Source organism: Portunus trituberculatus, chromosome 33 (genome assembly GCF_017591435.1).
Source record: "Portunus trituberculatus isolate SZX2019 chromosome 33, ASM1759143v1, whole genome shotgun sequence".
NCBI lineage: Eukaryota > Metazoa > Arthropoda > Malacostraca > Decapoda > Portunidae > Portunus > Portunus trituberculatus.
Window position 1 is genome coordinate 12,416,548 of NC_059287.1, and position 23,017 is coordinate 12,439,564.

At 39.8% G+C, this 23,017-nt stretch overlaps 2 protein-coding genes across 2 annotated transcripts in view; one reads left to right on the top strand and one right to left on the bottom strand.

The window, feature by feature from the left end:
* Window positions 1-8,215, top strand: part of LOC123512169 (transforming growth factor-beta-induced protein ig-h3-like) — a 38,699-nt gene extending 30,484 nt beyond the window's left edge. The window contains 11 exon segments of the mRNA XM_045268389.1: window positions 605-768; window positions 1,379-1,522; window positions 2,818-2,866; window positions 2,869-3,030; window positions 3,921-3,977; window positions 3,980-4,057; window positions 4,467-4,682; window positions 5,207-5,376; window positions 5,873-6,007; window positions 6,474-6,837; window positions 7,072-8,215. Of these exon segments, the coding sequence (XP_045124324.1) occupies window positions 605-768; window positions 1,379-1,522; window positions 2,818-2,866; window positions 2,869-3,030; window positions 3,921-3,977; window positions 3,980-4,057; window positions 4,467-4,682; window positions 5,207-5,376; window positions 5,873-6,007; window positions 6,474-6,837; window positions 7,072-7,343 (1,811 nt within the window). The 3' untranslated portion in view covers window positions 7,344-8,215.
* A 9-nt stretch (window positions 8,216-8,224) lies between these two features.
* LOC123512313 (proprotein convertase subtilisin/kexin type 4-like) lies at window positions 8,225-22,731 on the bottom strand. Its single transcript, XM_045268650.1, has 14 exons — window positions 22,705-22,731; window positions 21,866-22,048; window positions 20,994-21,101; window positions 18,112-18,261; window positions 17,235-17,591; window positions 16,543-16,686; window positions 15,868-16,045; window positions 15,117-15,289; window positions 13,901-14,143; window positions 13,122-13,222; window positions 12,536-12,659; window positions 12,041-12,144; window positions 10,096-10,238; window positions 8,225-9,058 (listed from the first exon to the last, which is right to left on the bottom strand). Exons 1-14 carry the CDS (start codon window positions 22,729-22,731, stop codon window positions 8,871-8,873), a joined length of 2,223 nt encoding a protein of 740 aa, XP_045124585.1. The 3' UTR covers window positions 8,225-8,870.
* Between the last annotated feature and the right edge of the window lie 286 nt (window positions 22,732-23,017).

The window sequence follows — 23,017 nt, forward strand, 5'->3', positions numbered from 1 at the left end:
TTATTATTATTGTTATTGTTGTTGTTGTTTATATAGTTATTATTTTTATTATTATTGTTATTATTATTATTATTAATATTATTATTATTATTATTATTATTATTATTATTGTCATCATTATTTGTTTATTTATGCATTTTGTATTATTATTTGTTTTCTCTTCTTCTACCATTTCCCTGGGCTCTACTGAAGAATTGGCACTGATATGAGTCTTTTCCGGTTGTATCTATTCCTTACATCATCCTCATCGACTCCCAACCGTCACAGTCCTAACACAATGCCACCTCTCCCTCTCACTCTGCCTTGGTCTTCCTGGTTACCAAGTTTCATTCCCTTTACTTGTCTCCCTCGATCTCAGTTACCGAGTTTTATTTCCTTTACTTGCCTCCCTCTCATCTCCTTGATCTTAGTTACTCAGTTTTATTTCCTTCTCTTGTCTTCTTTGACCTTAGTTACTGAGTTTTATTTCCTTCGCTTCTTTCCCTTGACTGCCTGGTTACTGAGTCTTATTTTCTTCAGTCGTCACCCTTGACCTTAGTTACCTAGTCTTATTTCCTTCAGTTGTCTCCCTCTTTCATAGTTACTGAGTCTTAATTTCCTTCAGTTGAGCTACGATCGATGCCAGAGACCCTAGAGGACATCGGCTCCAATGACTTCCTGACGCTGGTGAAGAGGGCAGGTATGGTGGAGATGCTCGACCAGAACATCACTCTCTTTGCACCCACTGATGAGGCCATGCAGGAGTTTATGGCTGACCTAGAAGCTGAGGTGAGCTGACGTGGGTAGTAGTAGTGGTTAGGTTAGGTCAGGTAGTGGTAGTAGTAATAGTAGCAATAGTAGTAGTAGTAGTAATAATGTAGTGCCTAGTTTTAGTTGTAATGAGATAAAATTGTTATGAGGAAACACTTTTGTATTGCTTTGCTCTTTTCTCATAACATGGAATGCACTTTTGTAGAAAATGAAGAGACAGCAAGTACAGTTGTTAGCGCGGACAGAAAGTAAAGCAAAGAATCATTGGTTGATAAAATGTTTTTTGAGCTGTGTGACTATTTTAAGAGACTGCAGTACGTACTAGGATAAGGATAAGTGTTTGTAAAGGTGATTATGAGAGAAAAGTTGTCTTCTTCTTCAATAACTTAACAATAAAGCAAGAACTGATCAAGATATCTTCTGCATAAAGAAATTCTGAAATAAAAGTATAAACAATGTAATCAATAAAGCAAGAGTTAGTTAGAATATGTTCCAGAAAATAAATAAATAAATAAAAGCATGAATAAAGAAGTCACTCTAATCCATGACACTCAATGAATAACTAACACATTAACTAACACATTTACTCACTAACTAACAAACTCCAACCCATTTTCTTTGTCTCTAGAATGAGCTGGAGAATGAACTGGAGGAAAGCCGAACCAGCAATGAGGTTTACCCAGTCCTGCGAGCTCCCATTGAGGAGAGGTCTATGGTGATGGCGCACGGCTCAGAGGGTGTCATGTATGCCAGCGATCTGCGTGATGAACAGGTGGGTGGTGGTGGTGGTGGTGGTGGTGGTGGTGGTGGTAGTTTAGTGAAATTGAGGTTGTTTTCATTCTTATTGTTAATTAATAAAGTAACATCGTAATTTTATCATTCTATTCCTTCTTTCTTTTTCTTGTTCTTCTTGTTCTTCTTTTCATTATCATCATTATCATCTTTTTCCTATTCTGCTCCTTTTCTTTCTTGTTCTTGTTCATGTTCTTCTCTTCATCTCTGTCCGTGTTTCAATGTTGTCTTCCTCTCCCTCCTCTTTCTTCTCCATCACCATTCCCCTAATTCTTTTTAGTATTCCTTTTTTTCTATTATCCTTTTTATTGCATGACTTTGTTTTATATCTGTCAAAACCAAGACAATACTACAGGAAGGGAATGTGGATGTTTATCACATCCAGGAAATTCCTCTTTATGTAAACAAGATTGAGATTTTGTTATGTCTTATGAGTCAGGCAAGTTATGTAGCTCTTCTCCTCCTCCTCCTCCTCCCTCTTCCTCCTCTTTCTCCTTTTGTATCTCTGTGTCTTGGTTTCATTCTTACATACTTGCTTGAATTAAAATTGTTATCTTTTAACTTTTGAGTTTAGGGATTTTAGTTTCTCTAGCTTTAGATTTATTTTTTATTTCATTTTTTTTACGGTAAGGCCTATAGCGCCTGTAGGCACACTTGAAGAGTGTATGGGAAGCGCTGTTCAGCTTCCGCCCATTAGTGGCGCAGGCAATTTTATTTAGTGATATCATCTATCTATCCATTTGTACATCATTCATGCAATCCAACATGAGGTGTCTAACCACTCATAATTCACACTTTTATCCCTATCAGCCCTTGGTGGAAAGGACAGTCTTATTGACAATACTTCTTCCTTGTGAAGGGACAAGAAATACTGCCATTGTATCTCTTGCATGTTGTATGAACCAACTAATCCTTTGACTGCTGTGATTGGTGTTTATTACCATTCAGATAACTTTAATAAGTCATTTGGATACAAATAAAAAAAAGAATTATGAGGTTAATTTTGTCTTTGATAAGTTTTCAGAAGTATATATGTTTTTAAGAGTAGAGTACAAAAAACACAAGTCTTTTAAAAGTTGTATATGGTAATAGAAAAGATTGAACAAAAGAGAGAGTTAAAAGGGACAAAGCAAGGAACTAGGAACCCCTTCTCTTTATTTATTCCTGAAAACACAAGACAGACAAAGAAATGGTTAAAGTTTACCAAAATAAAATAGGAAATGTCATAATGTGTTCAGCAGTGGAAGGATAACAGGTGTTTGTTCATGTGTACAGGTGTTGCCCAGTCTGATGGAAGGCTCCACACTGAGGATCAACACATACAGCACAGTGCCCCTGCTGCCACTGTCAACTGTGCCAGGATGGTCTCTGTCAACCAGCACTCAATGTTTGGTGTGGTGCATTCCATTGACAAGGTGCTGCAGCCCGTCACCAAGAGTCTGGCTGAGCTCCTCATCTCCGACCCACGCTTCTCTATCCTCTACCAGTGTGAGTGTTCAGAGGTGCTTGCCTGTCTTTTTTATGTCTTGGCACCTGTAGGTAACTTGAATAGTATTGGAAGGGCTGTTAAGCTTCCACCCATTAGTGGTGCAGGCAATTTTATTGATAGTGGTCCCCATATTAGGGCCCATATCACCACCCAAGTGTATCTTTGGTGTAACCACTTAGAAGAACCTGGGTATCATGATGACATGTAGGTAACTTTAAACCACTCGACAAATGGCATAGTTTCAAGGCCGTACTTGGTGGGATTTGAACCTACGCATGAACATCTGCCTGATCCCATGCTCACTACCTTATCCACTACGCCACCGCCTCCACCACTGAGTCAATCGTGTAAAGCCCTTTTTACCAATACCAGGTGTTTAGAGTTAAATTTGTTGTTTCACCAATGTGAGTGCTGAGATATATTTGCCTTTTCTGCATTTTACTTAAGTGAATCAGCTGTGAAAGGGCCACTGCATTCTAGCACAAAATTTCATCTACATTTTGGGCTATTTCTTTTTTTTACTGTTAATTACCATTTCACATTGTTGAATTATGTTTGTTAGCTCCATTATTCTAATACCAAATTGAATCAAGCATGTAATGTCTTCTATTTTAACACCAATTTGAGTCAGGTTTGTAAGGTTTAGCTTTTCTAGTTCTGGTTTAGTGTGTTTTATTTTCTTTAAATTTGAATATATTGTTTTGCTCACATGACTCACTCTAGTTATGTATTTAACTAATTCATTACTCTTTTTGAAAAACTGTATTTCTATATATGTAAATGAGAAGAAAGGGCAAGATAAAAGATGCCAAGAGAAATTAGAATATTGCAGCAGATATGTATAATAAAGCTGAGTGAAGTTAATGCATCTGTTTGTTCTGTGGTGCAGTGGTTGAGAATGCAGGTCTGCTTGACAAGCTGCGAGAACCTGGCCAGCTGACACTCTTCGCCCAACCAACGCTGCCTTCCAAACCCTGTCTGCTCCCGTGGTGGACGCCCTGCTGCACAACAATGCCTGCGTGGACGGTGAGGATAGGGGGAGAGAGAGAGAGAGAGAGAGAGAGAGAGAGAGAGAGAGAGAGAGAGAGAGAGAGAGAGAGAGAGAGAGACTTAAAGAAAAAACTTTGCACTCCACTAGAATAATCATGAGTACTGTTTGAGAAGTTTAGTTACACACTACACACACAAAAAAAGTGAATAAATAGACAAATGAATGAATAAATAGATGAATAGATTAAATAAAATGAATAAATAAATGGATGAATAATACTAATCACTAATAATAACAACATTTTCCCTCAGTTTTTACTAGTTTCATGCTTTTTCCCATCAAAAACATGCTCTTGAGTCTCACACTTACTCAACCTACAACACAACAGAGGACTGCAATGCTAACAACACTAACAACGCTAACAAACTAATATATCCTTCACAGCAATTGTCAAGAACCACATCCTCCCTAACGTCATCTGCACGGCCGCCATTCAGGGCAAGGCACGCACCATTAACCTGCTGAAGGAGTTTCTGATGCTGGAGAGAACTGAGGAAGACGCTCTCTTTGTGGAGGACGATGTGGAAGTACTGATGAGGGACGTCATGGGCACCAATGGAGTTCTGCATGTTGTGGATAAGCCACTCATGCCCAGCGCTGGTAAGAAGTGTCCCCTTAAGTTAGTCTCTTCTGTGTTTCCACTTTATCTTCGTCCATTTGTTTTTCTCTGTTTTTGTGTATCTGTTATTGTGTCTATTTTGCTGATACTTTACTTGTATGTATCCACATGTTATTATTAATTCATTTTTGTCTTTTTTTTTATTTATGTCATAATAACTATCTGTTTAGTTGATTCCTAGCTTGTATGTGTCTATCTGTCGTTATTAATTTGTTTTTGCCTGTTTTATGTATCTATCATAATATCTTTGTTTTGTTGATACTTAGATTGCATATGTGTCCTCCTGTCCTTTTCCATTTGTTTTGACCTGTTTTTTTTTTTATATCTGACATAATATCTTTGTCTATTTTGCTGATATCTACCTTTATTATATGTGTCCACCTGTCTTTTCCCATTTGTTTTGGCCCATTTTTTATTTGTATATCTATCATAATATTTTTGTCTGTTTTCCTGATACCTAACTTTCCTCCCACCACCACCACCACCACCACCACCACCACTACAGCCAAGAATCTGGTGGATGTCCTCAAGAGCCACAACCTGACACGCTTCCTGGAAATGCTGGAGACTGCTGAGATGCTGAGTGAGATGACGGGACTAAAGGATGTGACTGTCTTCGCCCCGAGCAACAAAGCCATCGAGACACTTCCTGAGGATGTGCTGGAAGACCTCATGGTGGGAACTGGTGGCTCTTGTTGTTTTGTTGCCTCTCTTTGTTTTATTTTTTATGGAAATGGTGGCTTTTTTTTCTTGTTGCCTCTCTTTCATTATTTTTTTTTACAGAACTGGTGGCTCTTGTTTTTGTTGCCTCTCTTTTGTTATTCTTTACAGACCTGATGGCTTTTTTCTTGTCTTCCTTCTTCAGTTTTTGCAGAATTGGTGGCTTCTTTTTTCTTGTCTGCCCTTCTTTACTTTTTTAACTGTGTCCAAAAAAGTAAATAGATAAATGAATAAAGTAAAAGTAAGGTAAAATAGATTGTTGAATAAAGTAAAAGGAAGTGTTAATTGACAAGTGTGAATTTTTGTATGTTAATGTGAGTGTGTAATTATAAAAGATATGGAGATAGAGTCACTTCTTTCCCCTTCTTTTAACTTTTGTATGTAAAAGACAAAACAAATGTGTATCTATTTAAAGCACAGAGGTGCATATTGACTTCTTTTCTCACTACAGAACAACAAGGAGAAGCTGAGGGATCTCCTTAACTACCACATCACTACCTCCTCTCTCCAAGCCTCAGACATCACCAACAACCACATCGCTGACACAAGGGCAGAGCTTCCCCTCAGGGTCAACCTTTACTCCAGGGTGAGCAAGTACCTCCCTCTTCATTGATGTGTGTTATAGTGTGGATTCTCAGGAAAGGGTATAAAGATGATGGAGTTCTTATGAGTATTATGTCATTAAGTGTGGAATCATTTTGGTGTTCTCATAAAGGCTGTTATTAAAGGCTGTGGTGATGACTAATTGAGTTCTCATGAATGTTTTATCTCATTAACTGTGTAGAATTCTTTTTAAATTGTCAGTAGAATTAGAATTGTTTAGTCATTTGTAAGTGCTTAATTATTCCCATTAGGAACTCTTAAATTATCACCAGAATCATAAAGGAGCTTCCTATAAATCCCTTATAACTTCCTGTACATCTTGGTTAACATAGGCAAGATAAAACTTTAAAACATTTGAGAACACAGACATAAGTGGCAGGAAGGAATAAGGGACTACTATTTCCTTCAATAAATGGCAATAAATAATGTTGTGTTACCTCCTTGCACAGTCACCGCTGCTCGCTGGACTTATGCGTGAGTCTAACAACCGCCACGTCCGCCTCACTGCCGCTTGCAGTCGCATCTCCATTCTGGACTCCAGGGCATGTGGTGCTGTGGTGCATGTGGTGGAGAGAGTCTTGGCACCACCCAAGGCCTCTGTCATGGAGCATCTTGAGAGTGATGAGGACTTCTCCATCTTCACCAAAATGCTGCATGACACAGGACTGAATGAGACACTTGTGGAGGAAGGGCCCTTCACCGTGCTGGCGCCCTCTGACCACATCTTCCATGCCCTGCCTGAGGTTGAGCTGCAGGAAGTGCGGAACAATGTAGAACTGCAGGACCGGCTGGTCAAGCAACACATCATCAAAGGTGTGTGCTTTATTTCATGTTTTTAAAAAGACTACATTGAATTTGCATTATTTTGTGTTTTATTGATAATTTCTGTGTTCGTATATTTTGTTTAACAGTTGATTTTTTCCTGTTTATAAATAATTTTTGTCTCCATGTAAGTTATTATATGTATATTATTCTGGGGGTTATTTGTACTGTTACAAGCACCACCACTACTTTTATACAACAACCACTCCTCCACTCTTGCCGCAGAACACGTGTGCTGTGCCGGCATCAACCCCAACACATGGCTCTTCATGGACCACAAGAGGCCGCTGGATGGTTCCCCGGTGCACCTCCGCCGCACCACCTCTGGCAGAATCATGGCCGGTCCTGCTCGCATCACCCACTGCTCTCCACCCTCTAGGAATGGTCTTGTCCACACTGTCAACCACCTGATGCTCGATGTGAACCCTAACAGGCGTGTAGACAGGAACCGCACTCCTATCTTCTCTGCTCCAGGCCTTGAGATTATCTTTGGCTAGTAGAGAGGAGAGGAGAGGAGAGGATGAGTGTTTTCCTCTCAAGCCGTATCTGTTTTCATTATATTACTACTGTTTTTTTTAATAGTTATATTTATGATGTTTTGTGAAGTTAGAGAAGAAATATTGTGTGCTATTTTTTTTGTTGCCCATATATGTAGTACAATATGCATTCAGATTATATTGATGTCATGTTCTGTTGTACACTTTTAATGTTTTTTGTTTGGCCCATGACACTTGCTTGTGGTGACATCAGGAATTTAGTTCAGGCGACAACAGGAATAACAGGAACTTGTGAGCATCTACAGTTCCAGAAGTAAGTTTTTTTTTGCTGGATATTCATGTAAGTAGCTACATAACAGCAGTGCATGTTTTCAAATATACTACAAACCTCACAATAAAAGAAGACACACAATGTAACACACTTCCATCCAGAGATTCCAAATAAGCATACATATACGTATTTACATTTTTACTATTTTAATACACAGACGAGGCATTTTGGCTGAAAATAAATACAAACAGCTTGTCATTAACCACTGTACTGCTGGTGATAGTGTTAGCAGTGTGCACTTGCCATGTACCACTAAACACACACACACATGTAGGTGAATTTAGAGCATGAGTCTGCATTGTCCTGATGTGGAGTAGTATTTATTGGAGTGTGTAGTGTTCTGCAGCATTGAGAGTGCAATGGCTACAACACTGCACACAGGTCAGCAATGCAGGCAGACAGGTTATCACTTTTGTAGCTTGTGTTTGTTATCGTTTTATCGTGAGTGTTGCTATCTTTGTGTTACTAATGTCGTAGCAGACCTGTGATGTGTAGAATGTGGGCCTTGTGAATTATACAGTAATAAATGCCACAAAAATCACTTCGTATGTTATGTATTTCTACACAGTTTTTTTTTTTTTTTTCCATGTGTCTTGACTTCTTAATTTATTCTGTTTTCTGTACATCATTAGTATTGTTATCATTATCATTATTATCACTTATGTAGCATAATCCTTCAATAGCAATTTCTCCTGGTCTCTGAAATATATATCAATTGTCATGTTTTCTAGACAGGATGCCAACAGATTATTAGACATGTATACTAAAAGATGATAGAAAAAAAAAAATGCTACCTGAATTCTAACCATGTCTATTTACCATGTTCAGCTCATCACAAAAGAGAGAGAGAGAGAGAGAGAGAGAGGGATGAAAACGTCGACAGGAGTTGATAAGATGTAAAGCTTTTATCTTCACATTGGTGGTATGAGTAACAAGTGCTTAGTTTGTTAAAAGTTAAAAGAAAAAAGACAGTGATATCTTTATTGCAGCACTGATATTATGATCTCGTGGCGTAATGTTAAAACGCATCAACCTCTTGCACCATACTGGCAACTATGCTTTTTCAGAGAGAGAGAGAGAGAGAGAGAGAGAGAGAGAGATTACACCTGATTAACTTTTTCATTATAATTTTCCTTCTTATTTATTGCATCAATTGAACACCTCTCCTTTTTTTTGGCTTTCCTCTTGGTTTACAATCAGTAGCCATACACAGTTAGCTCAACTTTTATCAACTGGCCCACTAGTTTGGAATCACACTCGATGGCCACAGTCCACTCCCCGCCTGGCTCCTCCCCCCAGAAGTGCACGGACATGAAGTCCCAGCCGTGGAAGCCTGACGCACTTACGTCCTCCGAACGGTGAGTCAGGACCTGGGACTCCGTGCCTGAAAGGAGATGGAAAAAAAAAAAAAAAAGATTATTTGCTCGAGAGAGAGAGAAGAGAGAATTGATTTTGATCCAACTCACATAAAAGAATATTTGACATTAGATGAAGACGACAATGGTGATGGTGACAGTTTAATGGATGGTTTTATTTATTCATTTATTTATTTTTGTTGACCAAGAACCAAAACGCAAATCTTGTTATGAGATACCATATATAGTGAATGATACATAAGATGTAATGGCTATGCTTGAATAGAATTGCATATGTTCAGTCAACTCGGTAAAGTAATAAAGTATATGAAACTAATCGACTCTGGACCGAATCTTCAGTTACAGCTTCATGAACCGCAGCTGCTTCAAAGTTCAGTCTTTGTCTCCGAGTAGAGGTGGTGGGACTCGGGAAGGTGGAAGAATGTTCTTGGTGAAAAATTGGTATGTATAGCTAACTTACGTGTAGGTTACTGTATGTATCAGGCTATTAGGACACTGTTGTGGCGAGGAATAAGGCCAGAGTTAAGAGTGACTGATGTAATGAAAGTGAGGTGACTTGTGACTGAGCAGGGTTGGTGCACGGCTAAGTATGGTGGCGGAGGATGAGACTTTGATGCTTGTAATTTACATCTCCTTCGTTGGCTTCTAGAAGTCATAGTAGGATATATCTGCAAGAAAAGAAGCTCGGTACTGACTTCCTGCTCCATTGTACAGAGAGAGAGAGAGAGAGAGAGAGAGAGAGAGAGAGCACCGTAAAGCAAAAAAAAAAAAAAAAAAAAAAAAGTAATAGAAAAAAGGATCCAAAAGAAAAAGAACATCAGAAAACAAGAAAATTGCGAAATAGACATTTATTCTCTTATTGTATGCATCAGCTGGGCATAATACTACTGTGTTGCCATAACATGGCAACACTGCAGGATAAATGCACTGCCAGCAACTCATCCGCGATTGCCGTGAGTACCTTACATTATTAAGCCACAAACTAGATAAGGGAGAAGTGAGAACACATTGGTAGATGAAGACACGTAGGAGTAGGAAGACTCACCTGCCGGAGACACGATGTATATGTTAAGAAGCTTCCTCCTGGCGTGGCTGAGGGTGATTGTGGCCACGACGTGCTCAACGCTCCTCATGTGTGACGCGATATGTAGTTCCTGGCTCACGTTCCTCCAGCCTCTTGTAAAATTGCTGTTAGGGACACGAGACATTAATGTGAATAGATAAGAGAGAGTAGAAGGAAGAAAAGAAGTCACCTGAAGAATTACTAAGTACAGTAGGCTTCCCACTTATTGAACTGAAGCGGTTTTCTTATCCATAGAATTCTAACAAAAGTAACATGTCATTTTTTTTTTTCATGGCAGCTCTCATTGGCTAAAGCTAAACTTCCTCTGACGAGTCTGATGTCTATCATAGGCCTTCCTCCTTCCTCTCCCATTCCCCATTCCCCACACACGTCCCCTCCCAGTCCCTCCTTATTTTCATGCTCCTCATACCTCTCTCTCTCTCTCTCTCTCTCTCTCTGGCATGACACTAACCGTGAGCAAGTAGTGGCCATAAGCGAAATAATTTGGAGCCCCTCACCCTCTCCCTTATTTCTCTGCACCGTATCATAGATATAATAAAATGACTGTATGACAGCATGCCATCTCACTTGACAACCCTATAGCTCTCCGCTCGCCTCACGGTATGCGCACTCTCACGCAAAATGTGCTCCACATGGAAGACAAGGCTGTGCGTGTCCTGCGATTAAGGCCCTATCACACTGGCCTATGATGCGCGGAACCAGGAACATCCGCTCTAGATAGCTGGAACTTGCCCGGGATTAGCGGAACCAAGTTGGGATGGCTTCATATCCATCCCGGTTCTCCGTATGCTATCCCAATGGAAAAGTAAACATGATATATGTAATAAAAACCTTTCATTTGAACTAAAAAGAATGTGACTAAATTTTTCATATTGGAATATTAAATAATATTTCATAAATTTAGAAAGGTATATATATATATATATATATATATATATATATATATATATATATATATATATATATATATATATATATATATATATATATATATATATATATATATATATATATATATATATATATATATATATATATATATATATATATATATATATATATATATATATATATATATATATATATATATATATATATATATATATATATATATATATATATATATATATATATATATATATATATATATATATATATATATATATATATATATATATATATATATATATATATATATATATATATATATATATATATATATATATATATATATATATATATATATCATGTCGATAGGTTGGGCTCATGGCAACCACCTCTGACTCTAAAGTTGCCATCGCGCACGTCTCAGCTTTTCTCTATTTTTTTTACTTAATTTTCTTTAACAAGAGGAAGTGCAAATGCAGTTCCTGGACAAAGCACAGGCTGAGGTATAAGCGGCATAGTTTTGTTCTGGTTTATTTTGATTAGGCTTTGGCTTGGTTAGTGGGCCGTTTGCCAAGCATAACAAGAACACGGGCAGCTTGTGTGTGATAGTGTTCCTGGTTTCGTACCAAGAACCATGGCCCACGTTCCCTTTAGGGAGAGCTGCCCTGTGAGCTTCTCCAGCCTCCGCAATTTCTTTTAAAAGTCGTCTTTGTTCCTGTTCAAAGTCATGGGAAAAGGTGCGGAAAATTGGCGGTGTTAATTTACTTAATCCGGTATTTTAAAAACGTTTGCGATTTCAAAATTCATAGTGCACCAAAGACGCAGAGTCACAACTTGGTGTCGTAACGCCCAGCTCTGATGACTACAAGATAAGACTTTTGCTAATCTTCCCCACTCATCTATTTTAGCTATCTACCAAATTGTAGTCCATTTTGTCTCTTAGTTCTCTGTTCTGTCTTGTCTTATGATGCTTTAGTGTTGGCTGAATGAGAGCTTGTGCAGTGTGTGGGATGCTCACCTATTTCCATCAAACAGCATTAGCTTTTCCATCTTCTGTGGCCCCACATTCTGCCAAGTCAGAGCAGCCTCCACCATCCTCCCAGCATCCACGGCACCAAAGCCCTGAGAAGTGGGAGGGTTTCATTGAGTGAAGATCACAAAGTAACATGAGCTATGGAGTGCATGTAGTCTGTCACCATGAAGTTCAACACTCACGGTGGGAAGTGTGCCAAGTGAGTGAGTGACCTGAAGAGTACAAAGCATTTATTGCCCAAGAATGTTATGGTTAAAAATTTGCCAGGTATCCTGTGCCTGATGAATCAAGCTGTTCTACTTGAGCAGTAATACCAGCAAGTAAAGTAATCTGTGTTTGCAAAATGGTACAAGCAAAAGTAACATCACTAAACTAGGCAGTAAGAAACAGAACTAAGTCAGTTATACATCACTATATGAAAAGGTAAATGAAATCAAAAGCAACATTCTCATGAAAAGCAGCACAGCAAATGCAACAAACCTGTAGGAAGTGAAATTTCTTTCCCCGAGCATTTGTTTGCCATCCGTCCTCCTTCAGTGCTGCAGGTGTCGGGGCGGCCTCCCTCACCACGAGGTGCTGCACGTCCCGCCAGCTGAGTCTGGGGCTGAGGAAGGAACAGCAACATAAGGCGTCTTTTTTGTGTTAAAGAAAATAACGCGACACTTATTTCTGTGAATATTGTGGCAATTACGAGATTTTGTGTCCTTCACTGTAATCCCTGTTATGTTCAGTAGCAGTAAACTGGAGTGAGCTGAAAAAATAAATACATTATTTTTTGTCTGCCCCTAATAGTTTGAAAGGCTTTATGTAACTAATCATAGATAATTAAAATTTTTATCGGCCATAAATGTAATTACTGATATGACGAGGTTTGTACTATTCATTCACCTCTTTTACTGTTAGTGTTGTATTTTAGAATTACATATAAAACTTGTGCTACAAAATTCTGTTAAAGTGAGGAATAACATTAACATTAAAGAGATTAACCTAAACTAAAAACATCCTGCAATAAAAAAATAATCCCAATTAAATGCAAGTTTGACGTTTTGTTCCCAGCAGCACGTACTTGGCCTGCAGAATGAGAGCTATCACCCCCGCCAGGAGAGGAGCAGCTGCCGAGGAGCCCTGGAACCGGCTGCTGCAGTGACCGTCCAGCTCCGGCACCACCTGTAAGAGGGAGGACGTGTGTATGTTGGCTCATTTGGCTGACTAAGTTCTTGTTTAGGAAGCTCACAAGAAGGAAGACATCTAGAGTAAGTATGCTGTATGGCTTGAGTGTAGCTTTATGGTAGCTTATTTAGGAAGCAAACAAGGAAGGAAGACATTTTGAGTAGAGTTAAGGTAAAAAAAAAAATGGGCCTGGGCTTAGGAGTGCAAATTAGAGTCACTTTATTTTTATTTGAGTAATAGAACGCAGAAGATTAGACGAACAGTTACGTTAATGGGAAAGCAAGTAAGGATACTATGATACGACAAGGTAATACACTGAGAATAGTAAGAGGAAAGCAACCTAAGAGAGTAAAAGAGGGCAGGACTAAGAGAAACTTTCAAAACACTTACAAAAAAATAGGGAATAAGCAACACAGCAAACATAAGAAAAGCAAAGGATAAAGTAACAAGAAACAAACACACACATAAAACATGGATTAAGTAACAACACAACGAACACAAAAACTGAGGATAAACTAACAACACAACAAAGTCTCCCCCAAAAAAAAAAAAAACAAAGGATAAAATAGCAACAACAACAAACACAAAACCCGAGGATGAAATAACAACACAAAAATAAGTAACAACAAACCCCCGACAAAGCAAAGAATAAGTAGCAACACAACAAACACTCACTACTTTGGTCTGGAGGTTGTTGTGTGCCATGGCTTCACTGAGGGTGTGGTGGCCGCCGACGTATACACCGGCCAGGGTAGACGCACACGGCTCACTGTAGAATGTGGACTCGCCAAGGTCTGTGAGGGCTGACACTGTGAGGGTGTAGATGGAGGAAGCGTAGCCGTCCAGATTACAGTTATCAGCCACCAAGCCGCCGTTGCCTGATGCCCATACGTATATTGTGCCCAGGCCTCCCCGACCCTGTGGGAATAACTCGTTGTTGCCGCATTATATATGGAACAGTGGGTTATTGAATGTGTTAGCAGTGAAAGTGTTTGTGTGTATGTGTGTGTGTGTAAAAAAAAAAAAGTTTCTCTGACTGTTAGATATTTCCTTAATTGCTAATAACTCTGAGACGTCTTCAAAATATATAGAAATCTGAAAATCTATTCTTCTTATTAATCCCTTTTTTATTTGTAGATGCTTATAAAGATTTCATGCTTTACTTTTGATGCTGTTAATTCTTTCATATTGCAGTGAAAGGCATCAATCTGTACTGCTGTAATGTACTCAGCCACTTTGTTAAGTCCTATGGTGTAAAAAAACAACAATTGACTAAACATTAACGCATCAGAGGGCTTGTGATTGAGGAAAGATGCATATCATAATAACAACATAGGCTTTATCTTTTTTAGACCTGTAGGTACTTGTCTAACTTTCTTTCATCATCCAATATCCTGGAGCATACATCTGCCGTGCCTCACACCACAAGTCTGCCGTGCCTCACCTCATAAGTCCCCCTTTTTTTTTTCTTTTTCTTTACAAGAGGGAGAAACGGCCAAGAGCAACGAAAATTGGTGTTGGAAAAAAAAGGCCCACTGAGGTGCCGGTCCCTTAACAAGTACAATAGATAATTAAAAGGAACTCCCATGATGATAATAGGAGTCATCAACTTTTTTTTTTCTTTTTTTTGCGTGAAGAATGTATGAGTAGGTAGATGCATGTAGTGTTGTGTGAAGGAAGAGAGTTGTCTTTAGAGGGCAGGCTGTGACTGCCCCTTGTGTTGTGAGACACAAAGGGAAACGTTCAGTAAGGTCATAGCTGACTTTAATGATAAGTTCACAGCACTCTCTGAACCAGTGTTATTAGACCTCACTGGCAGTAGTTATCGTTTCGGCAGGTGTCTACTACCTCCTCCTGCAAAGTCTGCCTTGCCTCACCCCACAAGCCTGACCTGCATGACTCCATAGCGCAACGCCAAGGTGGCCAGCCTACCGGGACCCTCCACATGGATCCCATCATCCCTGGGTCCCCATGAGGCGCTGAACACGGCCACTTCACCCACGTGCCGGGACATTGCCGTAGCTTCCTGTATGTCTGTCACTGTACCGTCCACGATGCGTACACCTGAACACAACACAGGTAAGGGAAACAGGTTTTTGGTTATGTCGATTAATGACAGGTTATACAAGTCTTTCATTGGTTATAATATTGTCAGGTTATACACAGTCACATACAGTATACATGTCTGAACGCAACACAGGTGAGGCAAACAGGGTATTGACAAGTTAAGTAGAGTAGTGATGGGTTATGCAGAGTCCCCACCAGCAGTACACGTGCCTGAACACAACACAGAGTACAAAGAATGCGTCAGAAAGTTGTACGTCGATGATTATGAGGAAAATGATTCGGTAGAGAAGAGGTTCAGTTATTCGAGGCGCTGTATGCAGAGAGATGATATTTTTAATTTATTTATTTTTGTAGATGACTGTTGTGACCCCTATCCTGTATCGTGGGGAATAAAGAAAACGAGATTGTCGACCTTGCTACCTCTGCAAATCGAGCATGCTATGACAAAACACAAATCACATCCAGACGAATTTCCTGTATTGAACTTTCATTCACTATATTCAACTTTCATTTACTCAACTGTAACAATTTTTACGTCTGCACACAGCGCCTCATTTATTCAGCACCTGACTCACCTCCCACTTTAGCATCGTAGGCCACACCCACTCCACACACACCGTTGTTAGCCACGGCCGCCACCACCCCAGCGCAGTATGTACCATGGGAGTTAGAGTACTTTGGAGGGTCTAGCCTTGGGGACGGGTCATTCTCAGGCTGGCCGTCATGCACTACAGAATAACTCACTTCCGGGTTCTGGAGAGCGAGAGACAAATCAATTACTTCACATATGAGGAAGTGAAGAGAACAGGTGTTGTGAGAAACTCGGCAAAATATGAGGGAGTGAAGGGACGGTTAGGTTAGGTTAGGTTAGGATAGGAATGGATGTTGAGAGACTAGGCAACAAATGAGGAAGTGAAGGGAATGGATGTTATGAGACTTGGCAGGAAAATGAGGAAGTGAAGTGAACAGGTGTTGTGAGAGAATAGACAATAGGTGAGGAAGTGAAGGGAATGAGTGTTGAGGCTTGGCAAGAAATGAGGAAGTGAAGGGTATTGTGAGAGACTAGGCGACAGATGAGGAAGTGAAGGGAATGGGTGTTATGAGACTTGGCAGGAAATGAGGAAGTGAGGTGTTGTAAGATGATGTGAGGTGGTGTGAGAGGCTATGCAATACATGAGGAAGTGAAGGGAATGAGTGTTATGAGACTTAGCAGGAAAGCAGAACTTCAGAAACCACATCTTGTCACCCACATAGTTGGCGGCAAGGTCAGCATTGGTGGTCTGGAAGCCGTCGTCCAGGATGCTTATGTTCACGCCTCGCCCTGTGTAGCCCTGCCGCCACGCCCCTGTCACATTGAGGTCACAACCTGCGTGACCTAGCTGACCTGTGTTGTGCTGGAAATAAGGTCAGTATTAAGTCAATTTTTTTTATATATGAGGGGAAAATTGACCAAGGGCAACAAAAACGATAAAAAAAAAGCCCACTGAGATGCCAGTTCCCAAGCAGGTTCCAGAGAGTTAGCTTAAAGAATGGGATAAATTTCTTGAAAGCTCTCTCTTAAATGGTTTTGAGTCATAGATTGATAGAAATACAGAAGCAGGTAGGCAGTTCCAGAGTTTACCAGAGAATATGTCATTTGCTTGTAGTCTTGTCAATCCTTCTCTCTATTTAACCCCTTTAGTACTGGGACTTACTGTTACCTTGAGTTTTTGGGTGTGGTTAGACGATTTTATTGACATTAGGAAGGGTCTATGGATGTCAAGAGATAAATGGCCACAGTCCTCACTAGTTCAGTCCCTACATAAGTATCTCAAACTGTATAAAATCACCAAATAGTAAGCAGAATGAATATGGAAACGCGTCCCGGTACTGAAGGGGTTAAGCACTGGTACATTCTCCTGACGAGTGAATGAAAGAGACAACAGTTACTTGCACCACTCACCAAGTACCACTGCACCTTGTAGAGAGGATCATTGAACTCTTCATTATAGTCGAGTTCTTCTTCTTTACTCTTGGTGAAACTTGTGCTGCTTCGGATCAATTGTTCTTTAATTTCCGTGTTGTCAGTAGGGAGTTGGAAAAGGCTGCCCGGTAAGCTCTTTTCAACGTTAATATCTTTCCTTCTAGATAGGCCAAGCTCCTCTTCCTCCTGCCATAACCTCATGTGTCTGTATGCTTCCTGTTGTATCTTGTGTGTGCCGGCTGCGTCTGGGGCGAATCGGGAACTGGTGTGATGGAACCCGGGAATCTGGTGTCGCTTGTCCCTTGTGACAGCTCTTTCTTGGTTCACCCACTTCACCTGTTATTGGAGTGTGTGAGTAGCATCAAGTGGAAAATAATCCTAAGGCTTTTTACCTTGATTCTTAAATACCTTGATGCCTTGACACAGCTACTTTTGTCTTGCGGGAAGGTTTGATAGAGTAATATTTCCTGTTTATGGAGTGTGAAATGAAGCACCAGGTGAAGAATAATCGTAAGACTTTATGCCTTAATTTTTAACCCCTTCAGTACCATGACGTGTTCTCATATTCATTCTGGTTACTATTTGGTGATTTTATACAGCTTCAAAAACTTATGTGTTGGAGTGAAATAGTAAAGACTCTGGCCATTAATCTTCTGACTTTCATAGGCCATTACTGATTTCAATAAATGATCTAATCATACACAAATCTCAAGGTAGAAGTGCGTCCCAATACTGAAGGAATTAAAACTTTTGATGCCTTGACAAAGCTATTTTGGTCTTGTGGGAAGGTTCAATAGAGTAATATTTCTCATGGAGGATTTGGCAGACCTGACTGGCAAAAGAACAACACACTGACCCCTCGCTCATTGGCCAAACGCTGCACCAGGTCGGATGTGGCTCGGCGCGCTCTGTGGTGGTGTTGGTGGTGGTGGTGGTGTTGGTGGTCGTAGTAGTGAGTGGTGTTGTCTGGCTTGTGTAGGTGGAAGACTGGTGGATCTTTGAATACCTGCAGATGAATTGTATCTTAAAAGGTGCTTGGAAAAATAAAGGTGAGGTGGAGTATTGATTGTGTGGAGGGGGGGAGGAAGAGTAAGAAGGAAAGAGAAATGGAGGAGGAGGGAGGAAGGAAAAATGGAGGAGGAGGAGGAGGAGGAGGAAGAGGAAGAGAAGAAATATAAAAGAATACAGAGGAAGGAACCGGCAGCAACAGCCCTACTGGGGATAACGAGGCTGTCTGTTTGCCTATTCTCCCACTACTTATTCTACGGGTTAGGCTGAAGGAAACGAGAGGGCGCAGGGAGAAAAAAAATCAAAGATTTGATAGGAAAGGTTGAAAGAGAAATGCAACTATCTAGTACACTAAAAAAAAAAAAAAAGAAAAAAAAAATGCAGGCGCAAAGTACTTTATTTGAGGGGTTGATGCGAGGTGATTGTTCAACCTTTGTTTAAAAGTTTCTATTGTGTTACTGCCGACAACATTTGCTGGGAGAGAATTCCAAAGATTTACAATTCTATTGAAGAAATATTGCTTAGCCTCGTCTGATCTGAAACGCTTACCTATAACCTTATAACAATTATTTCTTGTGTTAGTATTGTCAATGATGAAACAGTTGTTTACATTTACGTTATCAAAGCCCCAAAACATTTTAAAGACCTCTATTAAGTGCCCCCGCATTCGCCGCTTCTCTAAACTGAACAAGTTGAGTTCCCTCCAGCGCTCCTCATAAGGCTTGTTCCGCTGTCGTGGAATCATTTGGTGACTCTTCTTTGGACTCTTTCCAGGTTGTCTATATCTTTCCTGTAATGGGGTGACCAGAACTGGACACAGTACTCAAGTTGAGGTCGGACGAGCGCATTAAACAATGTGAGAATTACCCCTTCTGATTTAAATTTATTTGCTGTTTTAACTCCTTCCGAGCAGTGTTTACTTGACTTAAGATCTGAGGTAATTAAAACGCTCAAGTATTTTTCCTCATTGACCTTAAGAAGCTCGGAACCGTTCATTGAGTAATCAGTTTGATCATTATTGCTACCAATGTGCAACATTTTACATTTATCTACATTGAAGCTCATCTGCCACTTGTCGACCATGTTTTTTTTTTTTTTTTTTTACATTACAAGGGCACTGGCCAAGGGAAAACAAAGTGTTGGAAAAAAAAAAATCCCGCTGGTTGCCAGGCCCTGTTAAGAGGAAAGTAGAAAGAGAAAAAACAAAAAAATCTAAAAGGAGGGTCCAGTTAACGTAAGAGGTGTCTTGACACTCCTCTTTTGAAAGAGTTTAAGTCATAGGCAGGTGGAAATACAGACACAGGTAGAGAGTTCCAGAGTTTACCAGTGTAGGGAATGAAGGAGTGAAGATACTGGTTAACTCTTGCATTAGGAAGATGGACAGAATAGGGATGAGAAGAAGTAGAGAGTCTTGTGCAGCGAGGCCGCAGGAGGGGGAAGGCATGCAGTTAGCAAGTTCAGAAGAGCAGACAGCATGAAAACAGCGGTAGAAGACAGATAAAGATGCAACATTGCGGCGGTGACTTAAAGAATCAAGACAGTCAGTTAGAGGAGAAGAGTTGATAAGACGAAAAGCTTTAGATTCCACCTTGTTTAGTAAAGCTGTGTGTGTGGATCCCCAGACATGAGAGCCATACTCCATACACGGGCGGATAAGGCCCTTGTACAGAGCAAGCAGCTGGGAGGGAGAAAAATGGACGAAGACGCCAGGACACCTAACTTCTTGGAAGCTGATTTAGCAAGAGTAGAGATGTGAAATTTCCAGTTTAGATTTTTAGTGAAGGATAGACCGAGTGTGTTTAATGTAGAGGAGAGGGAAGTTGAGTGTTATTGAAGAAGAGAGGATAGTTGTCTGGAAGGTTATGTCGAGTAGATAGTTGTAGAAATTGAGTTTTTGAGGCATTGAACAAAACCAGGTTTTCTCTGCCCCAATCAGAAACAAATGAAAGATCAGAAGTTAGGCGTCCTATAGCATCTCGCCTTGAGTCATTTAATTGTTGTTGGGTTGGGCGTCTGTTGAACGCTGTTGAATAATGCAGGGTGGTATCATCAGCATAGGAGTGGATAGGGTCGAGATCTGATTGTAATAGTCTTTTGTCCTCTGACGTGACTACTTTATTAATTATTTTAGTATCATCAGCAAACATAGATACTTTACAGGTGAGGCCCTCATCGATATCATTAATATAGATAAGGAAAAGAACAGGACAGGACAGATCCCCGTGGTACACGGCTTAAAACTTCTCGCCAATCTAAAGACTTACCATTTAAAATAACGTGTTGCTTTCTCTCAGAGAGCCAGTCTTCAAGGCATTTGAGAAGTTTTTCGTCTATACCATGTGACTTCAATTTACTAAGTAGCCGCTGGTGGCAAACTTTGTCAAAGGCTTTTTGAATGTTTAGATACACTACATCTACTGCCTTTGTCTCGTCGTACATGGTGAAAACATCATTAAAGAAGTCAAGCAGATTAGCTAGACAAAAATGTCTGTTTCGAGGAGGAGGAGGAGGAGGAGGAAAGTCTCTCTCTCTCTCTCTCTCTCTCTCTCTCTCTCTCTCTCTCTCTCTCTCTCTCTCTCTCTCTCTCTCTCTCTCTCTCTCTCTCTCTCTCTCTCTATGTATGTATGTATGCACGACTGAGCAGTGTATTTGTATGCCTCTTGTAAGCAGCAGACCCGTCAGCTTCCATGCAGGACGATAGGAATATGAGACACTTTCCAGTGTACCCACCTGAGTGACGTATTGGAGGCCGTACTTATGAGCGAGTGCCCTGGCCGCTGGCTCTCCCCCCTGCACCTCAAGAGCCAGGTGGTTGCTCAGCTCCTGCTGCTTGTCTGTCTGTGGGTGTTCAGTCATCTAAGGAGATTTCAGCCCTTCACTGTTTATTTATTTATTTGTTTAATTATCAGTTATTTTACGTCCTTTTTTTTATTGTATTAAGGTTAGGACGGCGCCATTTCCTTGTAAATTGATGGTAATGATAATAATATTGATAATAATAATAATAATAATAATAATAATAATAATAATAATAATAATAATAATTATTATTATTATTATTATTATTATTATTATTATTTATTATTATTATTATTATTATTATTATTATTATTATTATTATTATTATTATTATTATTTTAGGGAAATAATAACGTCAATAACAATAAAATCAGCAGTAAAAATAATAATGATGGTGTTAATAGTAATGATAATGATGTTATTGATAATAATAATGATAATAATACATAATAAAAATTATGATAATTACAATAATAATAATAGTAATAATGATAATGATAATAATGATAATAGTAGTAGTAATAATAATGATAATAATAATAATAATAATAATGATGATAATAATAATAATAATAATAACAACAACAATAATGATGATAAAAATAATAGTAGTAGTAGTAGTAGTAATAATAGTAGTAGTAGTAGTAGTAGTAGTAGTAGTAGTAGTAGTAGTAATAATAATAATAATAATAATAATAATAATAATAATAATAATAATAATAATAATAATAATAATAATAATGATGATTTTCGCTCTTTCCACAGAGATGTGAGAGGATTTGGGGTATAGGAAGGCGCCTTACCTGCTGCAGAAGAGAGGTGAGTACAGTAGCCTTCCTTGGGTCGAGATGTGGGTCCTCCTGGGTGCTGTGGCCGTGACTGAGGCAGCACCCACACCCACACCCACACCCACACCCACACAGCCCATCCACTCCACATGTGCTTGGTAGATTTCCTCCTTCACCACCGCTTCCTCGCCCATCAGGTCATATCTACAACAATGGTGGTGTTTTGAGTTCGTGTGTAGTGGACGTGGCGTGAACGTAACTCCTGATAACTGATAACACCTAACCTATGCCTGACTTCCCCGCCACATCAGTGAACTCTTGTGTGTCTGTGTTACATTTCTTTTGATTCTTTTTGCTCGCTGTTTTGGTGTTGAAGTGCGCGGTAAGTAAAACAGTCGTGATGGCAGGAAGGCTTTCGTTTTTTAGTTTGTGATTTGTTTGTGTCTGGCGTGCTGTGAGGTTGTCAGGTTTGGTGATGCTGGCGAGCGTCACGCATGGTGCTGAATGACAGGCTTCCGGTCCCCCGTCCCTCGCGGCAGCATCAGAGGAACGATTAGAGCTCATAGGGGACAAGAGTGATGCGAGGGGTTACACCGAGCGGGGAGATGGGGGCGGGGGTGCACAAATAGCTCTCGCCAAGGGTGGCTGTCATGCGTTCTGTTTCGTTAATAACACCTGTTTTATGGTGAAACATCGAATATTTCTGAAGCATTTATCATTTCCAATATGAGTCATTGCGAAAACTGTATATGGCACTTGTTCATACACAATCCATTGGGAAAAATATTTTTGACGCTTATTCGTGAATGAACCTTTTCGAGAACTATATATGGCGGCAATGCGTGACCTCTTACCACGCTCAGAGGGTCAAGGAGCGCCATCCCATTCACACACAAGCTTGGGTTGCCAAAGGACTCTCTCGTGATAGTGAAATGATGCTCTGCTGTCCAAGTTGCATGTATGATGGCGAAATTTGTATTCTTCAGTGCCGACTGCCATCTTTAGCGGACCATTTTTGTTGCCATTGGCCAGAGCCTTTCTTACGTCAAATACAATGAACCTATCTCCGCTGTGCTGTGTACCGCAGCTTTTTTAAATTATTTTGTTGCATATATATAGAATTGACCTATTTCTCTCTCTCTCTCTCTCTCTCTCTCTCTCTCTCTC